We start from the raw sequence: 20,677 nt of genomic DNA on the forward strand, positions 1-20,677 counted from the left end.
GGAGGCTGGAGAAGGAAGCAGCCGTCCTAGCCTACAGGCCTCCTAGGCAATGGGAAGGAGATTAGATTTTTCTTCTCCAGCACAGGAGAGCCTTTGAAGGGAAGTGAAATGATTGGATTTGAATTCCTAAATAATGGCTGCCCTGTGGGGAACGGATGAGAGATTGGCCACAGTGGAAGGAGGAAAGCCGGCAGGAGGCTCTTGCCGTCGTCCAGGCAAGAAATAATGTCACCTTGGCCAAGAGCAGTGGTGACGAATATGGAGAGAAACAGATGGATTTTGTTTATTGCAATAATTCAACAGAGGGACGTTGAAGACCTGAACTGAGGTTGCAGCAGTGAGGATGGAGAGGAGGGATGAAATGAAATTGCTTTTGAAGACACAGAGGACCAATAAGAAGATGAGTTTAATTTGTGTGGATTTTTAGATGCAAGTAGGCAATTGACAATGAAGTTAGGAGTCAGGATCCACTCCATAAACCTTGGAGTGTGCCAGGCCCTGCGTTGGGCCACACACATCCCTGTTTGGGCTGTATATGCCTTGAGGGGAGTGGCCAGGTCTGGCTCATCTTTGTTTCCCAGCCATCCATCAGGCTAACACATGGTGAGTGAGCCCTCGGTAAGTGTTTCTAGAACTGGAAAGAAGGTACTCTTCATCTGGTGGAGAAGACAGTGATTATAGCGTGGTGAGATTAGTGCGTCCAGGAGGAGCTGACACTGGGACTCTGTTTTGAGGAAGAGTAAATCTGGGCAGCGAGAGGGAAGGGTGTTTCCTTTTGACTCCCTTCCAGTGAGGCAGGATTCCTCGCCATCCGGTCTCCTCGCAACCTGGTTGAGGACGCGTGTTACTAACACACCAGCTGTTCCTGATCATCGCCCTTTAGTCTCCTCCTAAGGCTCCTTTCTCCATCATTGACCCCTTTTAAAAATTGGCTTCTGAGTGCTGAGCCTTGCTTCTCTGAGGCAGTAGAGGAGGGAATAGCCTAGAGCAGCTGGTGGCTGTATGTGTCACCTAGTGTCAGCTCCTGTACTTACCAATATCTTTCTCCTTAACCCTGAGGAGCTCTTGTGCTATAGACTCTAATGCAGCCTGTAGACCCCCTGACAGAATAATCTTTTTAATTCATAAAATAAAAACACTGGACTGCAGAAAAGACCCAATATATTAATATATCGATCTATCAAAATGTTTTTTCAATTTCAGGTATAGTAATATATCTTAACACATTCAATAGCAAGATCTAGAGGCAGTAACTACCATAATTTCAAAGTAGAGATGAGCATAAGTGATATTTTGAGATATCTGCAACAACTATCAAATAATATGGAAATATCTGATTTCTTTTGATGACAGAGTCACAGGTTCAGTAAATACTGCTGTGGCCTGAATCCATGATTAAAGGAAATGCTAAGTTCCAGTAAGACCTCGCTAGAATCAGGATTTTTTTTTTCATCTAGTTTCATGGATTCCCTGAATTCTGTTCATGAACTGTGGGTATCAGTGGAGTCCCACTCTAACCATTTATTTCAGTTACCAAGTATTTCAGAAACCAATGACATGAACTGCAAAGTGTTGCATTTTATTTCAAAACATTTATTGGCTTATTTTGACAATAGGAAGTTTGTTCCCATCTGTATTTTACAGATCAAGTACTTGGTCATCAGCAAGTGCTCCATAAATAACAGGTAGATGAGTGGATGGGTGGGTGGGTGGGTAGAGAAAGCTCTCAGAGAGGATAAATGGCTGTCTAAATACTTACAGCTTGTAAGTAATAGAGCTTGAACTTGAAACCACATGTTTTTTTACTCTAAATCACTTCTTTCTACTCTTCCATGCTACCATCAGCTACTTTTATTTGAAAGAACACAATGATAGGGCATGCTCTTAAAATTATGCTATTGAATCATGGGAAAGGGCAATCCTATTATTATTTGCTTTGGTCAGAGCACACCTAAAGTACTGTGTTTGCTTCTTAGAGGCACATTTTAAGTACGCTGAATCTGTTGACTGTTCATGGACTGAGATGGCAAGAGACCCAGAAACTGTCTCTTACAGGCTGTCAATGAGCTATGGATGTGAAATTCAGAGAAGGCCAATTTACATGGTAATAGGAGGTCTGGGGTGATTTTCTATTGCTCCCCAAGGCAGAACCAAGGCCCAGTATTTACAAGGGACAAATCTTGGCTCAATTAAAGAACTCAGTAATGACGAGGCCTACTTATCAAGGTATCAGAGTTGCCTGATGAGATATTGACTGAAAGTATTCAAACATTGACCCATTTATTTATTTATCCATTCGATAAGCATTTATTTACAACCTACTCCATGCCAGATGCTGAGGTGGATGCTGCATTCAAAGTGTGGAATACAATAAACTATTGGAGATAGTCCCTCTTATACAGATGGAGTCTACTGGGAGACAGACAGTAAGTTTTTTTAAAAAGTAGTTATAATAAGTATTTTGAAGGAATTAAATAGAGTGCTGTGATTCAGAATAAAAACTAAGGTAGGAATGGGAAGAGCTGTGGTCATGTGTCCACACATAGGTGACATTCAATTTGAAACCTGACAGATCGAAAAGAGCCAGACTACAAGGGAGTGAAGGAAGGTGGAGCTAGAAGAAGTAGCAAGTGCCAAGGCCCTGAGGCAGAAGGCTGGTAATGTGTCCAAGAGTCTGAAAGAAAGCGATGGGACTTGGGGAGCAGAAGCAGAGCTCAGGAGAAGAATGGCAAGGAATATGTGTGAAGACCTCATCAGGGACCAGCTCAGGGAGAGCCTGGGGCGGAACATGGATTCAGTTCTCAGCGTAGTGATGGGAAGCCATTGGAGAATTTTAGTCAAGGGAGTAACAGGACTTGTTTCATATTTTAAAAGATCACTTTGGCTACTGGACAGAGAATAGATTGAAAGTTAAAAGGGAGACACCAAGAGTCTCTTGTACTAGATCGGGAGGGGAATGATGGATGCTTGGGCTGAACAGAGCCTATAGAGATAGAGAAGGTGAATTTGAGATTATTAGGAAATTCGACTGAGATTTTGATTGTAGTGGATGTGGGAAGTGACAGAAAGAGAAGAGTTGAGGGTGATTCGTGGTACGATTGACCATGATAGGGAGCAGGGCCAGAGAGAAGAAAAGTCTGATAGCCATTTGTCAGCAACTCTGAAATGATGTCACAGATTTCAGTGGTTCTCAACAGGGGATGATGCCATTTACTTAGGGGATATTCAGAAGTGTTGGGGACTTTTGCAGTAGTCAACATGGTGGAGGGCACTACTTTGTGGACAGGAGTCAGGAACACGTAAAGTCCCACGGCACACAGGACAGCTCCCACAGTGAGGAGCTATCCCATGTAGCATTCCAGTCATTTCCTCCTGGAAAAACATTGATGGACTGAGTCTCTTAATTCTAAGAATCTAGGGCCGGCCTGGTGGCTCACTCCTGTGATACCAGCACTTTGGGAGGCCGAGGTAGGTGGATCAGGAAGTCAGGAGTTCAAGACCAGCCTGGCCAACATAGTGAAACCCTGTCTCTACTAAAAATACAAAAATTAGCTGGGCATGGTGGCAGGTACCTGTTGTCCCAGCTACTTGGGAGGCTGAGACAGGAGAATCACTTGAACTCAGGAATCGGAGGTTGCAGTGAGCCAAGATTACGCCACTACACTCCAGCCTGGTTGACACAGTGAGACTCTGTCTCAAAACCAAACAAACAAAAAAAGGCCAGGCACAGTGGCTCACACCTGTGATCTCAGCACTTTGGGAGGCCGAGGTGGGTAGATCACCAGAGGTCAGGAGTTCAAGACCAGCCTGACCAACATGGTGAAACCCCATCTCTACCAAAAAAAAAAAAAAAATTAACCAGGCATGGTGTCACATGCCTGTAATCCCACCTACTCAGGAGGCTGAGGCAAGAGAATTGCTTGAATCTGGGAGGCGGGAGTTGCAGCGAGCCAAGATCGTACCACTGCTACTCCAGTCTGGGCAACAAAGTGAGACTGTCACAAAAAAAAAAAAAAAAAAAAAAAAAGAACTAGGAAAATGTAGTTTTTACACTATCTGCCATTTATATCTTTTTTGTGAATTATTTGAGTCAGGTTATCTTTTTGTAAGTGATTGAAATTAGCCATAGGTGGGGGTGGGGAAGGGACAGAAAGTAGGAAGAAGGATGAATCTTGTAAAGTGGGACTTTGCTGGTGGGTCGGCCTGGGAGGCTGGGGACACTGGGGCCCATGGAGGGAGGGGAAAGGGTAGAAGGAGGTGACATATGAGCTTCACCACCTTGCATCTTCCCATGGCTGTGCCGCATACCAGCGATGCTTGCCTGGTCTAGAGGTTGCCCAGCTGAGTCCCTAAGCACACTTTGAACCTCTCCTTTTGATCATTTGTGTCCCCAGTGTAAATTCTTCCTTCAGACGATTGGAGAGAGGCCATCACCGATCCCCGTCCACACTGTATATGCTAGAATGGAGAAAGGCAACCCAAGCTCTCCTGGCTAATAAAATCACTGACTAATCTCCTGCCTAATAAAATCCCTGCCCGATTGGGCATATAGTTGTTCTTTCCATCTCCCTAGCTGGATAAAAATAATCTAATTATTTTCACACACATAATTTCATCTGGGCCTCACAACAACACTGAGAGGCAGGACATGCCGTATTACTGTGTCCATTTCACAGATATGGTCACTGAGGTTCAGGAAACTTAACTTGCTGGAATCAAGCACTCTATAAGGGACAGAGCAGGGGCCAGAGCTTGGGTGCAGGGTTCCTTCAGAGGTTTCCCAATGGCAAGTGGGCCCCTTGAAAAGTAATACAAAATGATGAAACTGCTTCAAAACAAATGGATCCCAAAGGGAACAATATAACATTAACTGCCGAGAGAGGCATTTTGTCAATGTACAAGAAATTGATAGGCACCCAGTCGGTATTTCCTCCCACGTGGTAAGGTAAAATCAACACACAGGAATCCTTTTAGCAACTTGGGGGTAAAACACTTGACTTTTGCTAGGTGCTCAATACTGGAGGCCCCAGTTTTGTGCCTGTTCTCTCCAGATGTTGCCACAAAAGCTGGAGCATGGCTGTGCGCGCCCTGCCTGAACCTCGATGAGCCGGGCCATCTCTCACATGGTGGGGCAGAGCCGAACTGTGGCGCAACTCTAGAGGGTGCATTTCACACCTTGCGATGCCTGACTGGCACCCCCTGGAGTTGTGCAAGACACAATGGGGGAATGTTTATTGTCCATGAAAACTCATATGAAGCAGCTGCAAAGAAGTCTAGCTGTTTTCCTCATGAAATGCCCATGATTCCCTGCACACACACACATACACACACACACACACACACACACACCCCTCAGGAGCCTTGGTCCCAGTTTGCTATATCAGGCCCAAAGCTCTTTCTCTCTTTCAGCCCAAACATTGTTGGAGCCAAGGTAGCTTTCTCCTCCAACTGAGAAAAGTTTCCCTCTTAGAGCCGGCAAATGTGTAGGCGTGACTTTATGCTTAGACATGGCAGGAAGGAGAAGCAGAGTGACAACTCTGAGGGAACCAAGAAAGCCCAAAGGGGAGACAAGGTTTAGAGCAAAATCAAGATTGGATTTTGTCATGAAAGGCAGAACTGGCAAAAGCATCATTACAAGGCATTAACCTTGTTACACACAGACGAACAAGCAGAGGCTGGGATTCAGAAATAAATTACACATAATAAACTAGACAGAATAGGCTCAGAGCAACATTAGCGATTATGCCCTAAGGGGAGAGAAGGGCAAGATAGAAAATAGGCCGGTAAAAAAGAGAGAAAGAATAATCTCTGGACGCAGGGGGCTGACGGCACTGTTTCCCCTCTTCTTCTGCCTGGTTCCCTGGGTATTAACCTCATTTTTGTGAGGACATTTCTCAGGAGCCTGTCTTTCTTTTGTTTTCATTTGCTGCAATGAGCATAAGAAAGCCATTCAAAGGGTTCCTTTTCCCATTCACAGGGACCTGTCCATTTCTGTGTGTTTCCAGCACAAAAGAATCCATTTCCATTCAGCCAGAGCAGCCCTTAGAGTTTTCATGAGGTCTGAGTCTCCTCTCCCATTTTCTTCCAGGCTCGCTGTTGTAATTGGCTACAAAATCCTGACTGTGTCTAGGGTCCTCCAGGGTGGTGAGAGGAGCAGGCACTTGTCCACGTCCTGGTCCCTGCAGCTGAGGAAGAGCTGCAGTTTGGTATCTACTCCAACAGGTTGTGATTGTCATTTCTCAAACAGTGACTTGCTTTTGGTTCCAAGTAGCAGAAAATCCAACCAACAGTGGCTTAAACCACGGCAACTCTTGTTAACTTAGTAAATGGTTGTAAGTTGGAGGTCTGAGGCTCAGAGGTTTCTTCAGGAACGGAAGCGAAAAGAAAAGATGTCTCTTTTCTTTTCCCTGCACCAATATTAGCATGTTTTCTTCCATCCTTCATCTTGAATCTCATGGAAACAGAATGATTACCACGAGTCTACACATGGTGACATCACACAACTGTATTCTAGAGGAGGAAGTGAGGGATGAGGGCAAATGGGTTCTTCTCAAAAGCCTTCTGTTATCAAGGAGGAAATTTATTCCCAGAAATCCTTCCAGTGGACTTCTTACATCTCCCTGCCCAGGACTGGGTCATATGACCACCCTTAGCTCTAAGGGTTAGGAAAGCAATAGGGAATGGGGTTGCCATGTCTGGCAATAGGGAATGGGGTTGCTGTTTGGCTTGATCCAATGATGGCTTCCACCAGGCTTGGGTTCTTTGCTATCTCAACAAAATTAGGGTTCTTCTTGGCAAAGAGGAAATAACTGCCATGGGTGTGGCAGTAACTTGCATTTTTAAATGAAGTGATGATAGCAAGCATGGGTTATGTGTTGCTATGTGCCAAGCACTATTCTAAGGGTTATTGAGGCTTATGCACTAATAACTGGTCCTCATAAAAAGTCTGTGGCATAAAAATTCTGTGCTGTTAACATCATTTCCACCATATAGAGGAGGAAACTGAGTCACCGAGAGATTAAATCACATGTACAAAATTACTTAGCTAAAAAGTGACAGAGCCAGGAGTAAAACTTTGGTGTCTGGCTCACTATGCTATACTGCCTTTATTAGGTAAGATGATAACATACTTCAAGTAGGACGCAGTAAGTGTTAATACATGTTAGCTGGTATTATTCTTCTTACCACTATTATCATCTCTTTTTTGTAACCACCCTGGCAGTCAGACACATCAGCCTTATTAGATGGTTTAGAAAGCTAACCCCTCACGGGGTTAAATTAATTGCCCAGGTCACCGAGTGAGTGAGAACCAAGATCAAATGTAAATGAGTCCTGGGTGGTGTGTTCTCTCAAATTTGAGAATGTTGATTTAATGGCTGCACCACTCACCTTTGCTACCTTTTTTTAAGGTAGGTTCCCACTTTGTTGTCCAGGCTGGAGTACAGTGGCTCAATCGTAGCTCACTATAACCTGGAACTCCTGGACTCAAGCAATCCACCTGCCTCAGCCTCCTGAATAGGTGGGACAGCAAGTGTGTGCCGCACACCTAGCTAATTTTTTATTTTTGTAGAGATGGGGTCTTGCTGACCCAGGCTGGTCTCCAGCTCTTGGCCTCAAGCAATCCTCTCGCCTCAGTTACCTATACTATTGATCCTGGACTTTGAAAAAACTACAGGCTGGGCGGGGTGGCTCATGCCTGTAATCCCAGCACTTTGGGAGGCTGAGATGGGCAGATCACCTAAGGTCGGGAGTTCGAAACCAACCTGACCAACATGGAGAAACCCCGTCTCTACTAAAAATACAAAATTAGCCAGGCATGATAGCACATGCCTATAATCCAAGCTACTTGGGAGGCTGAGACAGGAGAATTGCTTGAACCTGGGAGGCAAACGTTGCAGTGAGCCGAGCTTGCGCCATTGCACTCCAGCCTGGGCAACAAGAATGAAATTCCGTCTCAAAAAAGAAAAAACTACAATTGTTGAGGGCAGCCAGAAATCACAGAAGGACACCAGGAAGGGTGAGATGGTAATTTGGGACAGACTTCTCCTTGTTCCCTTTCAGCTGCCTCTGTGTTTTTGGAGCCAGTCTTTTACAAACAGGATCTTTCGTCCCACCTCAGGAAAAGCTACCTATGGTTCTTCATGAATTAATACAGGTACAGTGTTAAGCACCTACTATATACCAAACCTGGATGTACACTGTCCCATCTGGACCCTGTGGATAACCTGCAGTCCACATCCATTACTTTTCTGTGTTGTGACATGAAGTGGAATGGAATCCTCCAGCCAGAGATAGTGACATGAGAACATTCTGGATACCAGGGCAGACATGATGCTCTATTCTCCACATTAGCTTTTCTGCAGTGCTCAGATATTTAATAAAAATAACAAGCATGGTCAGCTGATCCGTTTGAACAATTCTGGATTTATTTTAAAGCAAGATGTGTGGTGTGATTTTACTTATTTTTTTTTTTAATCCTAAAGGTCATCTGATTTTTCTTTTTCTGCTTATAGTCATGAGGCTTCCTTATCTAAATAATGATCTATTGTTCCAATCCTTAGACTCACAGATAATTTTTTTCCCCTTCAATTTTCACAGGACAGCTCCTCATCTTCCCATATTGCATGAAAAGTATCTTTCAACAAGAAAAAGAAATACTCTAATGAGCTTTCCCCAAATCTTCTTAAACCAAGTTCACTATAGAATATTTTATTCAAAAACGTCGCTTTCTCTTAGGTTGTGACATCTTTTGCTTGAAAAGTGATCAGGGCACTGGATGAGTCCTTGCTGGCTTATCTTTCCCTTGCAGCGCAACTTCAACAAAGAAATACAGACGGCACTTTAAAGGCTTCAGAAATCAATTTAGCCCGTAATCCATTTAGTTTAGATGTTAATGAAACTTGGTGGGTTTCAAAATAATGAATATTTAATAAGACATAAATTGAAAGACATAAACACTGTTGGCAATAATATAATGAAGTTAATAAGTCTTAGCCTCCAAGCGGCCACCTCCCCCTCGCCAAACAGGGTGATTTTAGGAGTGGCTGTGTTGCTTACTGAAGTTTGCTGGCTACAGCTTCAATGTGCCTTTAAAAACCTTAGTAGAGTTGGGAACTAAGCTCTGGCAGATAAAGTGTGCTATCACACTGTGTTCAGTAGCTGCAGACGGCAACGGCTCTTCCTAGCTCCATATCTTCCAAAGATTTGTGTAACAAACTCAGTTTCCTGTCGTTGAAGGCAGGACGCAGCATAAAGCACTTCATTCCTTTTCAACAAAAAAGAAAAAGACATTTTCGTTGACACTCTCTCTGCTCTGGGTTTAAAGAGGGGCTTTGTTTAATGATCAGGAGCAAGCGTGTGATTACATGTGCTCAGAGCCTCAGACAATTTAAATGCCTTCAGGTTGGGAGTTAGGCTTTGTGCTTTCCCCTTTAAAAGCATCAGCACCAGGGCCAGCCCTTCGCCTTGGTTCCTCCTTAGCTCTGTGGCTCCATCCTACCCATGGTCCACGACTGCATATTTGCCTCCCTCCCCCCCGCCCCCCGAATTAGCGACCCTGTCTTCAGGCTTCCTGCGATCCCTTTTTGTAAGCCCAGAATCCCTCCTTTCTGCCGTCATACCCGATAGGATCGTCCGTGTCACATCTTGGGAAATGTTTGTGTTTAACCTCACAGAAGCCAACGCCTAGCTAAAATGAATTGGCGGCAGGATTTTGAAAACAGCCAAGTATAAGAGAGTCTGCCTCCCAATTCCGCGGTGGGCTGTCTCTTGGCACTAAAGTAGAATTCAGCTTCCTATACCAGCTGGGGGGTGTTAAATAGGTGGCCAGCTCGCTCTGGCACTCAATACCTGTTCATACGTAGTAAACAGGGGCTTTCTTTGGTTGGGCAGGTATGGTGATTTTGCAAGGTAATGAAGGGTTGTTCCTGGGGAATCTTATCTAAGAAAATGTAGGCCGGGTGCGGTGGCTCACACCTGTAATCCCAGCACTTTGGGAGCCCAAGGCGGGCAGATCACGAGGTCAGGAGATCGAGACCATCGAGGCCAACATGGTGAAATCCCGTCTCTACTAAAAAAAGTACAAAAATTAGCTGGGCATGGTGGTGGGCGCCTGTAGTCCCAGCTACTGGGGAGACTGAGGCAGGAGAATCGCTTGAACCCAGGAGGTGGAGGTTGCAGTCAGACGAGATCGCGCCACTGCATTCCAGCCTGGCGACAGAGTGAGACTCCATCTCAAAAAAAAAATAAAAAGAAAAGAAAGAAAAAAGAAAAAGTATATGGGACCCTGCCTAGGAGGGCGTGAGTGACGTTTTATCAGTGTAATGAGAAGTATCGCTGTTAAAAATTGTTGTTATTTTTTTTGTGCGTTTGTGTGCATGTTCAGAAAGAAGGGGATCCACCTGAAAGAGTCCAACCAATTGCATCATCTACCTTGATCCATTCCGACCTGACATCCGTTTATGGCACCGTGGTAATGAACAGGACTGTTTTATTCTTGGGGACTGGAGGTGGCCAGTTACTTAAGGTTGGTTTTCTGTGCCTTCTTCAAATGTCTATTTTAATAGTGACATTTTATGCCTTTAAAAAATTTTTTTAATGCTTCTGGGTTATGCATGGGACCAAACAAAAAACTTTGTGAACTCCTCAGAGACTCCCAGAAATGGCCTGGAAGAAAACCTGGCATTCTGTGTGTAAGACACCCCCTGGACATGTAATGAATACCAGCTACCTTGCTGCCCAGGAGTGCGCCAAGATAGTTTTTCTTCCTTCCTCACAAGCTGCTTGGGTGAGGTAAACGGAGGTCTGGTCCCTACACCAACCCTGACTCACCTTCCCAAGACATGTAACCTTTTAGTTCTAGCTCCTTTATCATGGAAATGTAAAAAGCACCTGATTTCTCACAACTTCAAAGAGATAAGAGATTATAGGGCTTGAAAAGAAGAAAAAACAAGTGTTCCTTCCCTCCAGCCCACTTGCCACCCATGGAGGGGGTTTGTTTTCTGCCCTTTGTACCCACACACACCACAGAGAGGTTAGAGATCTAAAATGCTTTGAGACTCCTCTTGACTTTCATCTCAGAGGACTATTTTTTCCCCACTGTATGGATATACCCCGGTCAAGTACAGGTTTTTATTCATTTTTGAGAGGGGAAGAGGGGAGGAAGAGAAAATAAAATCAGAGATACCAAATTGTCTGAAGTTATGTAGTTGTCATCTTATCAATGCCATCAGCAAGCATTTATTGAAGACCTTCCGTGGTCTCCAATAATATTCCTGGTCGGGATCTGCACTATTTGTATGACAAAAGACTGAGATTCCTTTGCCTTTCTGCAGCCAGTCCATTTACTCTCAGCTCAGATTCTTAATTGAATAATAGATCTGTTTCTCAACTAATCTCCCATAGATCACTTGCTGTGTGACTTTAGGTGAATTGCCTAACCTTTCTGAGCCTCTATTTACTTATCAGTAAAATACAGTTCTACTAGACAACCCAGAAAAAGCCTTTCCTCTTCTGATGTTCTCTATTTCTGTCTTCTGCACATGTATTCCCCACCCCCACCCATCCCCAAGCCAAACCTATTTACTTGTTCCTGTTTGATCCTGTTTCCAAATATGATCCTGTTTCCACACTTTTGCTCACAGTGTACCCCCAGCCTGAAATGCTCTTTTCTTTTTTCTCTTATTTACGAAACTTATGTATCTAAGCTCTGGCTCAGCTCAAACCCCACCTCCTCTTTGATGACATCTAAGCCTGGAGTGACCTTACTCCCCTCTTATCTCCTGAAAAACTCATGATCTAGGTCCTTCTTGTGACTCCTTCCAAATGCCTTGCCTGGAGACCTCACCTTATCGCTGGTGTTTGTCTTGCCTTCCCAACTTGATTTTAAGCCTTGTGAGAAGGGGGCCATGAATTCCCACAGCCTAATACAGTGCTGAGTGCCTGGTAGGCATTTGATTTAATCTGTTTTCTTTGGAGGAAACCCAGTAACATATGGGAGGGAGTTTGTTTGTATACACATTCTTTTAAAATATACATTGATCATCGTTCCTGTTGTGTTAGCGTTATTTCCTGGGGAAGGGTAAATACCCATCCATCGTTCTACACAAGTCACTCGGTGATATCTGTAGCGCCACCAACCTGGTCAGGCTTATTGGACCCATTTGCCTGGCAGGAGTTTCCATCAAGCCTTTCTGGGCCTCCTCACCAATTATCTTTTCAGATTTGGGATGTTTTTGACGAGTGTTTTGACAAGAACACTGTTTCCCCAAAGCCGAGCCAATCAAACTGCTACATGGTGAATTGGAGGTGAAGGAACACTGGTCTATAAATAGTTCCCATGGGACTGCCTGGTTTTGCCTGTCCTGCTTGTTCCCCAGCAGTCTGCATGCAGCTGGCCAGCTTTTAGCAATGTTGCAGCAACCAGTGAGCAGCACCAGGCTGCAGCTTCATGCTGCTGAGGAGGCCGCGGCCCACCAAAGTCTCTATCTCCTCAGGGTCTGCATGGGGTGCCCATTCAGAAGCCACCTCTGTGGCCTTGATGTTTCTTTAAGGGTTTGATAACAAAGGCAGCTTTTTGTTGTTTGTTTTGTGACTGCTAACATTTCCACAGTGCTTCCTAGATGCCAAGTGACTCTACATCTTCTAACAAATTCAATCCTCTCCCTCACCCAGTGAGGCAGGCCTGCTATTCCCATTTGACAGATGAGGGAATCGAGGCCCAGAGAAGTGGGATGATTTTGCTCAGGTCACACAGGGGCAGAGCAGGGAATGAACGCGGAATGACTTCAGAGACTGCACTAAGATCCCCCGTGCTACACTGACTTTGCAACCTCTGCTGTAGACATTGGAACCACTCTCTGAGCATTCCAGGGACAAGTGGGAGACACGAGGATAGGGGTCCATGCCCCGAAGCCGGGGGACAGATGCTCCTGGGGTGAGTCAGGCTTCCTAGAGGCTTGGGAAAGAGTCCCAGCCTGAGAAGAAGGTGGACTATCTGACTGAGGGAATACCTCACTGGCATGGTAACTTCTTGGAAATAAACACTCACCCCTGCCAGGCCCCAATAAGAGAGAACTTCTCTCACTCAGGAGAAGGGTATGAGAGATGAACTTGAGCTGACTTGGCCCACCAGGCTCCCTAGGGCAGCTCAGTAATACTCAAGCTTCCCTCCTGTATCCTGTATACAGATTCTTGGATGCAGCCCCTGAATTTACCCAGAATCCTGAAGACCCAGAATCGTGCGGATGATTCGGAAGCCACTGATAATCCTCAAATCCCTTTATTCAGAAGCTTTCAGCTTCTCCCTTGCCAAGGCTTGTCACCAGAACTGTTAGAAAGGAAGAACACTGATAGACACAAGCTTGGCTCCTTAAGCCACAGCGTGGGGGAACTAATGAGCAGCAAAAAACAAAACCCAACCCAAACGCAGACAGTAGGAGGGGGAGACGAAAGAGGGCTTGGAGCAGCCACAGCCTGACTCATCAGTTTCCGAGTGATCATGAGTTGAAGGCATTTTGACATGTGGCAGGCGCGGTTGTATATATCTCATTGAATGAGAGTCAGGAAACAACAACTGGGGCCCAACTGCTGTTATTTACCACCACCAGTAAAGCCCGACTTCTTAAATCTCTGCAAATCCTATGAGTTTTCATATAATTTGGTGCAATTTTAATCCTCATGTTATTTGACTAATTTTTCCTTATTGTAAAGGTAATATATGCTCATGTAAAAAGTTGCCGAGTCATGGGGGGTGAGAGGATGGCAAAGAAAAAATTACCCCTAATTGTGTTGTGCAGAAGCAACCGCTGTCAGCATTTTGGACTCTCTGTGTAGTTGAGGTCAGATTTTGCATCCAATTTTACATCCTTTTCTTCAGTTAGTGAGGGAAAATGCTTATGTTAAAATGTTCTTGCAAACCCTTTGTAAACAGTACTTTTAAATAACAATATCATATTCTATTATTTGGGTACATTATTTAGAAATTAAGCTGAGGTACTGGATCACTTTTAAAGTATCTTTAAAGACACACATTTTCCAAGGAAGACGGCATTACCTCCAAAGGTAAGATTTCACTGATGATCTCTGAAGAAACGAAAGGCTACAGTATGCCAGCACCTTCGCTATCCTCCTTCTTTTGCCTTTCAACCTAAGTCCCTTTATAAGATTTTGGGAAAATCGAAGGAACTTAGAACTCAAAGAGTCCTTTGAGAGCATCTCATCTGCTCTTTGATTTTATCAGTGTGCAGTCCCATGGTCGTGAGGCGAGTTCTGTCTAGTCACCCTCAGCAGTTATTTCCCCATCCTGCGTCCTTTCAGAACATGATTGCATGCTGTCATTTTTCAGTTGTCAGCGTCTCCACTGAGATCAGCTGAAACGTATGGCCACACTGAACTCAGCTTTGGAGAATTCACATTGCACGTGTTGCACAGTAGACACATTTCTGTAAACACACACCGTGTCTCTCTCCAGATTGCGGTGCAGCCCATCATGTGGGTTGGATTCCTTTGAGCTGACTCTGTTGCCTATGGAAAGTTATCCTTATTTCAAGGGCAGAATGGCATATTTTGAGCTTTTCCGGGTGGTCAAATAAGTAATAACAGAATATACATGAAATTTGAAATTTGTCACTTTATGCATGCCCATTAACCTTTCTTGTAAGCATAAAAGATAAGAAGGCAGTGGGCAAGGAAGAAGAATCGCTACATTTCTGAGCTCTTCCCGTGTGCTGCACATTAGAACCAGTGTCTGCACGGGTTAACTCGTTTCATCCTTACCAGTCAATGTTCTCACCATCTCCACTTTATAAATGAAAAACCCGAGGCTTCGAGAGGTTAGGTGTCTTGTTCAAGGTGCTCTGAACCTCAAGGTGCTCTGAACCAAAATTGTCTGTTCCCAGAGTCTGAGCTTCTAGCCCCCAGCTAAACTGCAGTAACTCTAACAGAGCTTAGTAGAGTTTGAGGAGTTGGTTCTTATTTTGTATTTTCCGTCTAAGGTTGGAGTATAAGGGCTGAGACCAAGATGCAGGTGTTTGAGGTTTCATGAAGAGGGGCTGGGAACCCTGTGATTTACTTTGTTCCTGTTTGGGGATGGCCTTCTGACAACCCAGCTGAGTGTAGAGCCCTCTCCTCTCAGAGCTCCATGTGGTTCCAGGGGGTCTCTGAATCCTGTTTACAAAGGGTTTACAATAGCATTTTAATATAAGCATTTTCCCAGCTTTACCCCAGTGGGCTCCTTTATAGGAAAGGTAGGAATTCTATATTCAAGTTGATGTTTTGATTGGTTTCAGCAGTAAGAGACTAGCATCTCCCTGTCATCCCAGGGACTGAATTAGGGTTCAGGGTATGGGAAGCTGTATCACACAGCTCTATCCTGTCCCCATATCCAGTCTTGAGGTATTTCTTATGTGCTTAGGGTCGACTGGTTACCTATGTGGCCCTCAAAATTCCAGTCCCACTTAATGTTTTTTTTTTCTTTTTTGAGCCAAGGTCTGACTCTGTTGCCCAGGCTGGAGTGCGGCGGTGCAGTCTCAGCTCACTACAACCTCTGCCTCCCAGGCTTAAGTGATCCTCCTACGTCAGCCTCTTGAGTAGCTGGGACTACAGGCCTGTGCCCCCACATCTGGCTAATTTTTTGTATAGATAGGGTGTTGCCATGTTGCCCAGGCTGGTCTCGAACTCCTAGGCTCTAGAGAATCTCCCACCTGAGCTTTCCAAAGAGCCGGGATTACAGGCATGAGCCACTGCACAGGGCCCCACTAATGGGGATTTTGTTTATTCCAATCACAGTAAAATTAAACCAGTTCCAAAAAGTTCTGGCTGAATTCAAACAGAAGCAAAAACTGTGTGCTGCCTAAAGAGTAGGCCTTGACTCTGGTTATGAAAGTTTTTGAATGAACATAAGAGACAAAAATCTTTTGTAAAAACAAGCTCTACTATACACCTAGAAAATGTTCAAACAAGGAACAGGAGAACTTGGGGAACCTAGGACAGGACCTGGGACCGGAAGTGGTGGGGCGGGGGGGATGGCTGAGCTAACAGACCAAAAAGTAAAAACAGCAGGAAGTGTCAAAACTCTTCTGTGGGTTCACTGATTGGCTGTTTAGGATGTCATGTGAAGCCTACTTCAAGTTCCCCCCACCTCATTAATTCCGATTTATGAGTGTGCAAGGACTCCACAATTTGAAAATTTTAGTCCCCGAATAATCCACAAATCTAGAACTTGTGGTTCAGACTGTATGCCTCTCTTACTATCCACATGGTAATAAGCAGATAGGAAACAAAAGACAAATTTGCCTTAATCTTTATATTTCGTCTTTGTTACTCCTAACTACTGAGGCACATTGAATACTTATCTTGCTTTCTCGTGTGTGTGTGTGTGTGTGTGTGTGTGCATGCATCACAGGCATGCACATGTGTGTGTAGGCGTGTGTGTGTGTATGTGTGATTTAAGTCTCCTTTCCAGCATTTCTCAGAAACTGCTTATGGAAAAAAATAATAATAAATGAAAGAGTTGGCTTATTTGCCTTTCAACTGGTTAGCCCCACAGAGAGCCATAGGAAATGAAACTTGGCATAAAATATTTTAGCTTTTTGAACACCTGTGGCTTTTTCATCTCATGGCAATCATAAGGACAAAAAACACAGTCTTTTAATTTTTCTCCCCCTCATTTTCCTCACCATGCTATCCTTCCCATGGGTGGTCTTGAGCCTGTCTTACAATTGTATGGTGTGGAAGTCTCCACTCAGTTAATTTCAGCAGTGTAGTTGGGAGTTTTGTATGCAACAAAAATCCCTAGGCCAGTTAATAGTCTACCATGAGTCTTTAGGTAGACGTCAACATAAACAGTATATTGACACGAACTGAAATTCTTCATCAGAGGAAATTTGTTTTCTACACAGGCTTTAGCTGGAAAAAGCTGAAGAGCCCTGTGAAATCTTGAATGCTAATAGAGTCATTTTTTATTTAATAAATATTTACTGGGCACCTTATATGTGCCAGGCACTGTTCTGGGTGCTGAATATACAAAGGTGAACAAAACAGACAATGCCCCTGCTTCCCTGGTGAGAAGAAAAAGATAGAAAACAAGCAAATGGATTAATCAGCGATAAAGATACTTCAGATAGGGCCAAGTGCTATGAAGAGAACAGAGCGATGGGTAGAGAGTGACAGAGGTGTTCAGCAGAGAAGTGATCAGGGAAAGCCTCTCAGAGGAGGTGATGTCGGAGACTTGGATGAAGGAGTATACAAGCAGACACATGGAGAAGGTTCAGATTGACTTCAGATAAGATCTATATTATGTTTGTATCCTGGAAGCAATAGATAAAAATCTACATTGTGCCCAAGGAGCCTGTGTGTGTGTGTGTGTGTGTGTGTGAGAATTGGATGAGATTTCTCTTATGCAAAATTCAACCCATTTTGGGTTTTTGTGACTCATCGTTACTTCCTGCATCGCTTCACTTGATCATGTTCTTTTCCCGAGGTTGCCCACCTAAAAGGAGCTGAGGAAGGAAGGTTTCCCTTGCTCCAGTCTTGTTGGCTTTTGTCTCTGTGTTGATATTCTCATGGAGTTTACAGTGAGAAAGTCCAAGGGTTCCATCAGTGCCTGTGGGCTGGGGTTTGGGCGAGGTGAGAGACGATATTAACACAGATCGTCTTGTCGTTACCTGAGAGAGATGAGACTCCAGGGTTCACAGATGCAGAAATCCCTCCCTAATCTGCGTAGCACATTTGGGACCCTGTGGTGAAAATTAAAACTTCCTCTTGTCCTGTCAGGATTATGGAGAGCATTGTTTGCATAATCTAGCCAAAAAAAGGAAAAGTTTGAGTCACTCACCCTCAAGGATTTTTAAATTATATGTATCGTTTAATTTTTTAAATTTATTATTTTTTTTTGACACAGAGTCTGGCTCTGTCACCCAGGCTATAGTGCAGTGGTGCGATCTCAGCTCACTGCAACCTCTACTTACTGGGTTCAAGCTATTCTCCTGCCTCAGCCTCCTGGGATTACAGGTACCTGCCATCACGCCTGGCTAATTTTTGTATTTTTAGTACAGATGGGGTTTCACCATGTTGGTCAGGCTGGTCTCGAACTCCTGACCTTATGATCCACCCACTTCAGCCTCCCAAAGTGCTGGGATTACAGGCATGAGCCACCATGCCCAGCGTATGTATTTATTTTTAAGGTAATACATTGATATCATTTAAAACTCAAAAGAACCAAGAAAATATTCTTTGAAAGTCACCTGTTCTTGACTTCTAAGACAACCAATGATAGCAGTTTCGTGGGTATCTTTCTAGAGACAGTTTATATCTGTCTACAGGCAAAAGAGTGAAGATATTCTTTCTCCCTTTTATTGAAACAAAACACAGTAAACAGATATGTTATATATGTAAAAATACCTGTATATGTATATATGTGTGTATTTACAAATATATATACATGTTTAATATAACACATTAAATATACCAGGGAGCTTTCTAATTATTTTTATGGCTGAATAGTATTCCCTTGTTGATACTATAGTTTACTTAACCAGTTTCCTATTGCTGGACACTTAGGTTGTTTTAATCTTTTCTTTATAGCAATGCTACAATGAATATATATCATTTCACATATATATGTGAGGGGCCACAGGGTCCAAGGGTATGTGCTTTATGATTTTGATAGATCATGCCAAATTGCCTTCTAGAGAGGTCCAACTTCCACTGTTGATGAAACATACTAATTTTTTTTTTTTTTTTTTTTTGAGACAGAGTCTCACTGTCGACAGGGGCCAGGCTGGAGTGCAGTGGCGCAGTCTTGGCTCACGGCAACCTCCGCCTCCTGCATTCAAGCAATTCACCTGCCTCAGCCTCCCAAGTAGCTGGGACTACAGGCATACGCCACCATGCCCAGCTAATTTTTTTTTGTATTTTTACTAGAGATGGGGTTTCACTATGTTGGCCAGGATGGTCTCGATCTCTTGACCTCGTGATCCGCCCATCTCGGCCTCTCAAAGTGCTGGGATTACAGGCATGAGCCACCATGCCCGGCCAAAACATACTAATTTAAACCCAGCATCTATGGCTATCAGGACAAGGCTCAGTGAAAATCACACTAAGTGGCTTTTTTAGGAAACCGGTAAAACCCTGGACTGCAGAACTCTTTGATGAAAGAAAGAAAGAGAGAGAGAGAGAAAGAGAGAGAGAGAGGGAGGGAGGGAGAAAGAGAGAAAGAAAGAAAGAAAGGAGAGAAGGAGAAAGGAAGGAAGAAAGAAAAGAAAGAAAGAGGGAGGGAGGAAGGAGGAAGGAAGGAAGGAAATGGGGGGGAAGGAAGGAAGGCAAGCTTTCTTGCCATAATTCAGAGTTCTAGAGAGAATACTGGTGCTTTACTCTTTGATAATTTTAAAAAAGATGAATGAAAGAAAGAAAAGAAAAGAAGAAAAGAAAGGCTTCCTTGCCATAATTCAGAGTTCTAGAGAGAACACTGGTGCTTCATTTCCAAGGTACCAAATAAATAAATCAATGTTGCACCCAATTAGATCTTTCCAGGTGCCACCATCTGTATCAGTGATGCTCCAGGAGTAACTAAAATCAGTCCCCAGTAAAAACTGCCATGCAGCTCCTAATTTAAATAAAATGGATGAGTGGGGGTGTAAAGTATTTTTACTTACATTCTTATTTTAAAGCAAACCCCACAGATACAATGTCGTTTCACCTCAACATATTTTGTTATGCCTCTCTCCAGAACAACAATCATTTTCTTAAATAATTGTAACCATACTGCCATGATCACAGCTAACAAAATGATCAGTAATTCTTTAGGATCACTTACTATCCAGTCCATGGGATGAAATATTCCCAACTGATTAAAAAAAAAATATTTAAAATGGTATTGTTCAAATTGGTATCTGCACAAAATTCTCAAGCCAAATTTGGTTGTTCTGTCTATTATCTAGAGCAGTCTCCTCCCTGACTTTTATTCCCTGCCACTGACTCACTGAAAAGCCAGGTCTTTTGCCCTATAGAATGGCTCATATCATGTGTCTGGCTTTTTGCTTCTTCGTGGTATCATTTACTCCTGCTTTCTAGTGCTAAATAGGAGTTAGCACTAAAGACTTGATTAGATTCAGGTTCAACTTTATTGGCACGATGCATTATAGGTGGTGCTGCCCAATGATGCTTTTGCCATGATGCATTCCTGAAGAGATGCCGGGGTGGCAGCTTCTCTTCTCTTGACCCTCCCTTGAGAATATTTCTATCAATGTTTGTTTAAAAAAATGGCTTCCTGTTTCTCTTCCTCTATACAATGGCTTTCCATAACCGGGTCAACTGAATCTGAACTGATTAATACAGCTAATGAATTAGAGATGGCAAATCGTGACAAGCCCACACCTTGGTCAGTGCCTGCCCCATGGCTCCACTGTCAGGATTCTGTAGAGCAGTATTGGCCAAGAGAACTTTCAGTGATGATAGAAATATTCTCCATCGGCTGAGGCAGGTGGACCACAAGGTCAAGAGATGGAGACCATCCTGGCCAACAACCCTGCCTCTACTAAAAATACAAAAATTAACCAGGCGTTTGGCATGCGCCTGTAGTCCCAGCTACTTGGGAGGCTGAGGTGGAAGAATCGCATAAACCTGGGAAGTGGAGGTTGCAGTGAACCGAGACTGCGCCACTGTGCTCCAGCCTGGCAAC

At 43.9% G+C, this 20,677-nt stretch overlaps 1 protein-coding gene across 6 annotated transcripts in view; it reads left to right on the top strand.

The window, feature by feature from the left end:
- The window catches only part of PLXNC1 (plexin C1), a 161,243-nt gene that overhangs the window by 11,857 nt on the left and 128,709 nt on the right, over nucleotides 1–20,677 (top strand). For 4 of the 6 annotated variants that reach the window (XM_035257297.3, XM_002752858.7, XM_035257299.3 and 1 more), the window contains exon 2: nucleotides 10,385–10,525. The exons of the other annotated variants lie outside the window; for them this stretch is intronic. In XM_035257297.3, the coding sequence (XP_035113188.2) occupies nucleotides 10,385–10,525 (141 nt within the window). The remainder of the gene's footprint in view (nucleotides 1–10,384; nucleotides 10,526–20,677) is intronic. 6 annotated transcript variants of the gene reach the window in all.

Source organism: Callithrix jacchus, chromosome 9 (genome assembly GCF_049354715.1).
Source record: "Callithrix jacchus isolate 240 chromosome 9, calJac240_pri, whole genome shotgun sequence".
Taxonomy (NCBI): domain Eukaryota; kingdom Metazoa; phylum Chordata; class Mammalia; order Primates; family Cebidae; genus Callithrix; species Callithrix jacchus.